Raw genomic sequence first — 9,081 nt, 5'->3', positions numbered from 1 at the left:
TCTGGCTGACCAGCGAATAATGCAAATCGACATGGCTCGAATGGTTTCACTGCGTTCACTTGCCCTGTCTCTCTCTCCAGCGTCCTTTTTACAGCCCTGTCGGCCTCCGCTAGCTCGATCTGGTTCAGCATTTTCGAGCTTCCAAGGCCATGCCGGCCGCCGCACTTTTTTGGACATGTTCCTCTCTGTTCGTACGCCTGGACTTGGACTTGGTCTGGCTGACCAGAGAACAACGCGAATCGACAGTGAATCGCTCCGATTCATGGCGTTCCTTGTCTGGTGGAACAGACATACATATGCTATGCAAATGTAGGGTGATAATGCTGTGAGTGAGACCGAGCCCTGTCGATTCCTACAGTTTCTTGTCTTGTGCAAGATTTTGGAAAGCCATGCCGTTACACTGTTTTGTGACCTTTTTATAAGCAGATCCTTTCCACCTGGATAATGACACGTAATTCAAACGAGATACTCAGTATATTCATATGTCTTAAGCATAACGTCAGATCCCGTTTAAAGGATGAGGATCCTCCATAACTATTGATGAATCTATATAAGGAACCCATAAATTCCTAGGGATTCCCTTTGGAAGGCAACATCATTTACTTCTTCCATGTGGGCTAAGCGAATTTAACAACATATTCCTCTTATACTCATCGTGTCGGTAAGACAACATCATGTAGTTCACATATATAAGATAATAATAGTATGCTTCAGACGTCTTTTTTTTAAAGAGTATATAGTGCCCCTCTTCTATGAGGAATACAAACATACCATCTAGTGTTATTGTCTCCCTCTTTATTGTCTTGTTTTCCATATCTTTGACGCCACAAAATTTCCTCTTGTTTCAGTAGTCTATTCAATATTGTGCTATTAGATCTTTCTTTCGTGCGTCTCCAACTAGTATTTTATGATATAATTTTTCAGCTTCTCAATGTAGGCATTACCATTCATATTCCATATTTTAAGTCTTTTCTTAATATTCTAAGTTTAAATTGCCATTCATCTATATCAGAACTAGCAATGTTAGAATCATCCCAAATATCACACACTAATTCATTTAAACCTTCAGTACGAAACCGAGCATTGTCAATTCTTAAAATATGAACTAGATGGTTAGGAGTTTCAGTCTTTCTTACATATAAAGTTTCAAGTTAGTGGTAAGTTCAGTCTCCCACAAATATTATAGAATATAAGTGGGATCAATATCTTACGAAGAGATTGAATAAAAAACTACAACATCCACAAATATGGAGCCACCAAAGTCTAGAATAAACAACTACAATCATCCACACAAGTGGGTCCACCAACGCTTTGAATAAACAACTAGAACCATCACACACGTGGGGTAACCCATCATGTAATAGATACAGTATAGGCTAAACAAAATGCATTATAATCATGTGCATGACTAGCATCTTTTGTTATAAAAACATATATACATGTGCTCTTATAGAAACAACACTATATTTTTGAAACCCTAACTATTCCATGGCATCAAGGCTTTTCCAAACATTATCAAGATCATGGTATGTGTTTTTTTCATAGCAATGCACAGGCTCAATGCTAGTATCCATAAAAATAGGAGTATGGTGAGGTACTCTCTTTGTAGAGCACATAAAACAATTGATGGAAATTTTCCTTCCTAATCATGTTAGATATTTATTTTCTTGTAAGTTGGATTTTCCATATTTTTCCCTAGGGGAATTTCCGGCCTCCCAATGAGTGGGATCTCTCTTAACCTAGCTTGTTGAACTATATCAAGAAAAGCAAAACTCTAGTAACCATGGCCAACATTTTTGTTTTTCCATTGTATTTTTAATAATGTTAGAATATCCACCTGTAATAATAGGCAAACTACAAGCATGGAAAGTTCTAAAAAAAAGCTAAGCCAAGCAAGCAATTGTGCATCATCATTATCATACATTGACTATAAGTATCCATTAATAACCAGAAAATCTACTATAAAATGTAGATATAACAATGTAATCTCTATTTTATATATCCTCTAAGAATTTACCAATGCAAAAAATCCTTCCTTCCGTATTTCTATGAAGATCAATATTAATATAATCAATTTTCACCATCTAATGAATATTTTTATAATAGACTACAAACCAATCATATTTCAAAAGATTATTTTCATGGTTCTTTTCTCCTTTTCTGTGCTAATGTATTTAGAATAAACAACAATTTTTACAGGGGAAATGATGGTTAATTTGTTTACAAGAAACCTTATTTAGAATAGAAATAAGCATCTTATGTATAAAAAGAACCTTAATTAACTAATCACTCGTGCCAATATTTGATCGGAGCACCTGTTGTTCTAGATTTTCCATTTGATTATGTCTTGCATAAGAATATTTGGTCTATGCTTCCTAAATTTTGCATAACATTCAAATTGGTGTCTATCATCTCTAACAAATATCAAAGATTTTTCCAACAACATGATGCAATTTGACTAAAAGAAGCATTATGGGCATCTAAATATCAAAGATACCATACTTGTCTTTAGCATCATTTCTTCCTTAGCCAAATCCTCAAATGTTTGACCATATCTGTCCTTCAGGCAAGCACACATTCTTGGAAATTCCTATTCATCTGCTTTCTCATTTTAGTCAATTTCCTTGATATGATACAATTTATTCTAATACCAGTGAGGGCAAGAAATGATATTATCCTTAACAAAAAACAATCCTTTCATTATTTGCAGGTTATTCATATGATGACTCACTGGGTTCAGCTTTGGGCCTTCCTTTCGCCAGAGGGACAGCGGGATGCCATGGATACTGGATGCATACGGCTCCAGACGGTCGCTCAGAATATCTTGTGCCAGGCTGGTTGGTGGCATACTAGGAGGCTACAGTGATGTGTAGTACTACTATGTTTTATTTATTTCGCTGGTTGATTCTTGTATCAACTGTAGGCGATGATTGAGTTGCGAGAATTGTAAAGACTAAATTTTTACTATCTTAATAAAAGGCCGTGTGCATCATCATGATGCAGAAGCCGGGGTTACACTCCCCATTTCGAAAAAAAACCAGTTATTCACCATGCATATTCTTATGTAGCTAGATAGTCCGTTGGCTCTACTTCTTCCTCCACATCGATTTATTTTTGTATCATTCATTCTATCCCATGAACCTTTTTGTTCTTCGCGATGTTTCTTCTAAATCATGACTTAGAGCTTTTCTTAAAACTTCTCATTATACTTTCTAGTTATATTTCACGTTTTTTTAGTAGCTAAAATATCTTGAAATTGTTATATTTAAGCCTCGGTTTAGCAACTGGCCTAACATTTCTCTCTTTCTAACAAGTACGTATCCCAGTTATATTCCAACATGTTATGCAATTTGCGTAAAAGAAGCATTATATGCAATTTAAATATCAAAGGTACCATAACTGTGTTTAGTACAATTTATTTACTTAGCCAAATCCTCAAATGTTTGATAATCATTTTCCTTCAGGCGAGCACACCTTCATAGAACTTCCTATTCATCGACATTTTCATTTCAGTTAATTTCCTTGATATGATACAATTTATTCTAATACCAATTATTCACCATGCATACTGACATACTGTTCTGTAGCTAAATAACCTACTGGCTCTTCCTCTTCCTCCACATTGTTTCTGTATCTAAATAATCTACTGGCTAAATATCCCAGAAACCTTTCCACTCTTCGCGATTTTTGTTCTGAATCATGACTTAGAGCTTTACTTAAAAGTTCTCACTACATTTCAAGTTTTTTTCTTAGGGGCTAAAATATCTTGAAATTTCAATCATGTAAGCCTCAGTTTAGCAACTGGACTAACATTTGCGTCCTCCCACAGTTGCATTGTTCTAGACAACTTCTCAATCTTACTTTATTGTGTGATACAGTAACAATTTCGTGTCCATCTACGTGACTAGTTTTAGATCATTAGATATTTTGATAATTTTTATGGCTTCAGATTCGGCCATATATGCTCCCCAGTGCTACTCACCATTTTGGCTTTTTTAAAATCAATTTTCATCTTGCATTCAAAAGTTTGAGTTTGTGATTCTTGTTTTGTTAATTATTTTTCCAGTATGATATGTTTTCTTCGAACAGGGTAGGCCTGAAAGGGCCTAGAAGGTTTCATTGAACCTAGAAGGTTTCATTGAACAAAAGTGGAGTACATTCTACAACAAGCCCCACCATAAAATAAAAAATTACATCAGAGCCCATGCTTTTTGCACAAAAGACCTTAGAACAGAGTTGAAGAACGCAATCCAATCCGGCTCCTTCTCAACCTTGCTGAAGCTTCTTAGCGCAGTCAATCGGAACGTCGCCAGGCCACTTGGTACGAGACGGCCTAAATAAAATCCCACTTCACGCAACCTTAATAAGTTACAAGAAAAAATAGGATTTCTGACATTCTGGTCCAAATAATGTGTAAATTTTCCTTAGGTCTTCATTCAGTTGACTAGTCAGTTATTGAAACCCTAACTCCAATTCCTAGCAAAGTAAAACCCCCGGCCAAACTCGGTTATCTTAGTTAACTTGTTCTTAATGAGAATCTCAAAGGAAAGAAATTGCATTGAAGTGCACCTAAATATTGCATTGTTGATTCACATGAATCGTTTCTATTTCCTTAGTACATTGTTGTCTTATCTATTTCCTCCACCCAACATCAAATCTTGTTCCTCTAGTTGTCATATCTACCTGGGCTCGACGAGTTTGCATAAAACCACCACAATGTAGCTTTTGTATGTCTAAATTTAACTTTGATCAAGAATTAGTCTATCAACATACAGTTTATGTTATATACACAATTGATGTCGTTTGATTATATTCGAAGTTTCAAATGGTACTACACTTTTTATGGCACATAACCCATCTTTTAATGGCTAAACATTAAATCTCAAAAGACATCATCATCTGGAGCCGAGCGAGTATGTTTGGCTCGCCGTTGGGCACACAGCATAAACATGTTCTCTATTTATTGCATCAAGGCAGCAAAAGTAGCCTTAGCCTGTACATTTTTTTTTCGAAATTGGGGAAATATCGTCCAGCTTCTGCATTCAAAGGATGCACACGGCTTTTTTTTATTAAATTATTCACGAAATCTTACAATAAACAATACAAAAGATCAATCTCGAAGCAACCTTAGTATATGAAGAGGGTGACAATACACCAACTCACATCATCCAAACTAAATGCCTTCCCAAACCGCCCAATAGCAGGTGAGAATCACATCCAGTCAAGCAGACTCTCAGCGCACGCCAACGCACACGCCACAGGAGTTGCTCCCGCCGCCTTCCTCGACTCCATAATTAAGAGAGATCATCGCATTAACCTTGCAAGACCTGTCGCCAATGCCACCATGACGCCAGATGGCCCACCATCCTGCACGTATACATCATCCCGCATCTGTCGTCGATACCATGCAGCACCATGCCGCTGAGACTCAGCGCCAACAATGTGGTAGATGAACACCACTCCACCGAAATCCGCCAACATCCAGCAGCTGCTCCAAAAACGATGCCTCAAGAGGTAGAACGACGCAGGGCGCACCACCATCGTCCGATCCGGGAGACTCGGACCTAGGGTTTCCCCCGGAGCAGCACGAGTGAGAAAACCGCAGACTACAACGACGATGCCTTCAAGAAGGTAGCGGCGCGACACGTCGCCATCGTCCGCCAACCAAGTGTCGTTGCCTATTCGACGGTGCCTCGGAGGAGGGATCCTCACGAGGGGGAGAAGAAGTAGGGGCCATAGGACGGAGAGTCCTCGGGACTGTGGTACGCGATTTACCCAGCTTCGGAACACCTGCTCGATGACAGGGCCTACTCGCTGCTTGTCCGGAATTATCTGGGCGCTTTCACGTTGTTACAATGAGTTGTGGTTGTGCCTCTAGGGCTCCCAGGATCCGGCTTATAAAGGCGCACGGATCTAGGGTTTACACGGAGAGTCCTAGCCGGAATACAAGTTGCCTAACTACGGTATATTATCTTGTCGTGTATGTCAAGGATCCGCCTTCACCTACATGTCGTACCAGATCCGGCTACCCCTAATGGGCCAGGCCGGATCCGACTTCCAGAGTTGGTCGGTGGATCCGGCTCCTTGTTCCTGGGCCGGACTTCATCCTTCTTGATCTACAGCAACTGGGCCGCCCGATGGGCCACATGCCACCATCACCGTCTATGGGTCACCGGGCTTGCCGGATCTAGGCACTGTTGATGGTACACCCATGAAGTATACCCAGAGGTCGGAGCATGGTTTTCACCGGCAGCTGCGCATCCCCAACTCGCCGAGCGTAGTGCCAAGACGACAAAGATGACGCCTTCGACAAGGTAACGACGTCGACCGACGCCACCATCATCCGCTAAGACCGAGGTCGAGGTTCAGTTTTCACCGGCCGCCATGATACCCCGGACTGGATCACCATTGCCGGAAACCTGTGTGAGATCCCATGATCCCCCACACAGTACTAGCCTGGCCGACCACCTCCGACGAAGAAGAAGGCCGCCTCCTCCGTCGAACCCGAGGCTGCTGCCCCGGGCGTCCTCGAACCGCGGGAGAATCCCAAGGTCACCACCCCACACCGGCGAGAAGCGGAGGGTATGGCGCAAACCGTCCCACCACCAGCCACCACCGGTGTGCCACCGACGGGAGGCAGGCAGGGGCGGGCCTAGACTTTTGAGTATGGGTATTCAAGATTATAAAATATTTTGAATACGAAACTAACGATCACACATATATATATCATATTTGAGTACAAACGAGGGAAATATTGAATCCCACACATCTCATATTTTCTTGAAAAAACCCCATAATGAGTGATACTTGCTTGAGAAACATATGAATCTACAAAAAAAAGTTCCTTGAATATGTAAATTCCTTACAAATTTCTAATAATTGGAGTGAACATGAAAATGTAAGTGTAGACCAAACATTATATTATCTATCTATAACAAAAATACATGCAAAAAAATTATTTCAAAAAATAAGGATTAAAATGTGTGCACAGGATTTGAACTCAAGACACAGTGAACAAAACAGTCCCTTCCAAACCATTTGACCTACATTAACATTCTTAACATAGTACGACAGTTTTGCATTCTATACATTCCTTAGAACATTGATATATTGGTATATTTTTCAAAATATTTGGGTATTCAACTGAATACCCTTGAATTCAAGAACATGAGCTTGCGAAAGCTAGTTCTCAGCTAGCTTGCAGCGGCTTATTAGCTAGTGATTACACATGTGCAAGTATCCGTACGTAGGGAGAGCTACACGAGTTACATCTAGACGTCGACGAAGGGTGTGCCGGTGAGGTACTCCGTGGCGGCGAGCGCGACGATGCCGAGCATCGCGAGGCGGCCGTTCCAGAGCTCCGCGTCGGCGTTCATGATGGGGCCGGCCCTCTCCTCGGGGCTCTCTCCCTTGAGGAGCGGCACCAGCGACGCCACCGAGAACACCGCCGTCGTGGCCGCGAACCACGCCAGCCCGGCGCCGCTCTCCGCCTGCGATAGAAGCCCGACGCCGCGGGACGCCTCCACGGAGAGCGCCGCCACGAAGCCCAGCATCGCCAGCCGCCCGTTGATGCGCTCCGGCGCCGGGCCGTTGAAGGACAGCACGTCCCAGAACTTCGTGCTCGCCTGTCACCGGTCGTCAGTCGTCAGAGCACAAATATCAGAACGTGACTATTGCAAGGTCACTGAATACTGACATGTACGCGTGTGTAAACATCATAAAAACATGTACTCCGTACCTTGGTCGTGGGCTTGGGGTCATTCTGCGCCCTCACGACGAGGCCGTGTCGGCGATGTGCGGTGTTCCCGGCCACCGGCGGTGACCGGGCACCAAAGCTGGCGCCGGCGTCATGCTGCAGGCCAACGGCGGCGCGCACGCGCGGCGCAGCGGCACCGGCCGCGAAAGAACTCAGTGCCACCACGGTCGTCATTGGTAATGTCACAAGTGAACTACGGAAATTGGTCGATCGAGCTACAAAAGGAAGCTGTAGTAAATAAGCTAGATGGTCAGTTCGTTGCGGTTGTGCTGCTTGCTGGGAGTGAGCGGGTGCCTTTTTGTAGGCTCAGGTCAGGCGAAGCCCGTGACAAGGTAGGCCGGTGAACTCCAGCCGTGAATCGAAGCCGACGTACGCGTGTATGTTCAACGTGGAGAGACGCGGGTTGGTCACGACGTGGATATCCAAGCCACCGTGCAGAGGCCCAAAAGAGAGAAGGAAAACTTGCACAGCACCTCCAGAAAGAGCCCAGCAACGAGCTATTATGCATGATACTTCCAAATACGTGTGCCTGGGCCTTGTTTCTAGTGTGCACTAGGGTTACATTTTGTGCTGTCTCTCAAGTCTCAATTTGTTGTCTTAAGTCTTATAAATACGAGTGGGAAATTCCCTAAAAAAGAGAGATGAGTGGGAACAGGGAAGAGATACGAGTGCAAAAGGAGGACATGCCTTCTTTTTCATGACACGAGAGCCAAGCAAGAAAAGACATGGACCACAGGACCATGAGAATATAGAGAGGACACAAACATAATGGTACACGACGTGTTCTTAATTAGTAAGAGTCGTATAGGGCCCAGAAATTCAATTCGGCACATGGGAGCATATGCTCCTGCCACCCGAAAAACAATTTTGAAATGTCGAAAAAATTCGTACACAAATTTTCTCGCTTACGTATCGACATTTTACGTGCGCACATCAAGTTTTACGAAAAACCGATATTTTTTGTGACTTGTATGAAAAAGAGAAACAAAACGTCTCGTACACAACCTTTTTCTACATCAAAATTTGTCTTTTTTACAAATGACACTCAAAATATCGGTTTTCTGTGGAACCTCTTTGTGAACGTGTAGAATTTCAAAATGTACCCACTAAATTTTGTGTTTGAATTTTTCAACATTTTGAAAGTGTATTTAAAATGAAGTTTAACAACCGGGAGCATATGCTCCCGGGTGCCAAAACACCATTCCCGTATAGGGCCTCCTTACCTTGGCAATACTGAATTAGGATCAACGTGTAAATGGTCACATACTATGTCTTCATACAAGATCTTCAAACATAGATTCACGGAATTTAAGCCCGTCGAAGCG

At 42.3% G+C, this 9,081-nt stretch overlaps 1 protein-coding gene across 1 annotated transcript; it reads right to left on the bottom strand.

Annotated features, from left to right (window-relative positions):
* Positions 1-7,171: 7,171 nt before the first annotated feature.
* Positions 7,172-7,930, bottom strand: LOC124689970 (low molecular mass early light-inducible protein HV90, chloroplastic-like). Its single transcript, XM_047223421.1, has 2 exons — positions 7,739-7,930; positions 7,172-7,625 (listed from the first exon to the last, which is right to left on the bottom strand). Exons 1-2 carry the CDS (start codon positions 7,928-7,930, stop codon positions 7,272-7,274), a joined length of 546 nt encoding a protein of 181 aa, XP_047079377.1. The 3' UTR covers positions 7,172-7,271.
* Between the last annotated feature and the right edge of the window lie 1,151 nt (positions 7,931-9,081).

The sequence above is a fragment of the Lolium rigidum genome, chromosome 2 (assembly GCF_022539505.1).
Source record: "Lolium rigidum isolate FL_2022 chromosome 2, APGP_CSIRO_Lrig_0.1, whole genome shotgun sequence".
Lineage (NCBI taxonomy): Eukaryota > Viridiplantae > Streptophyta > Magnoliopsida > Poales > Poaceae > Lolium > Lolium rigidum.
The sequence above is the reverse complement of the archived record's forward strand: the minus strand, read 5'-3'. Positions and strand labels throughout refer to the sequence as shown.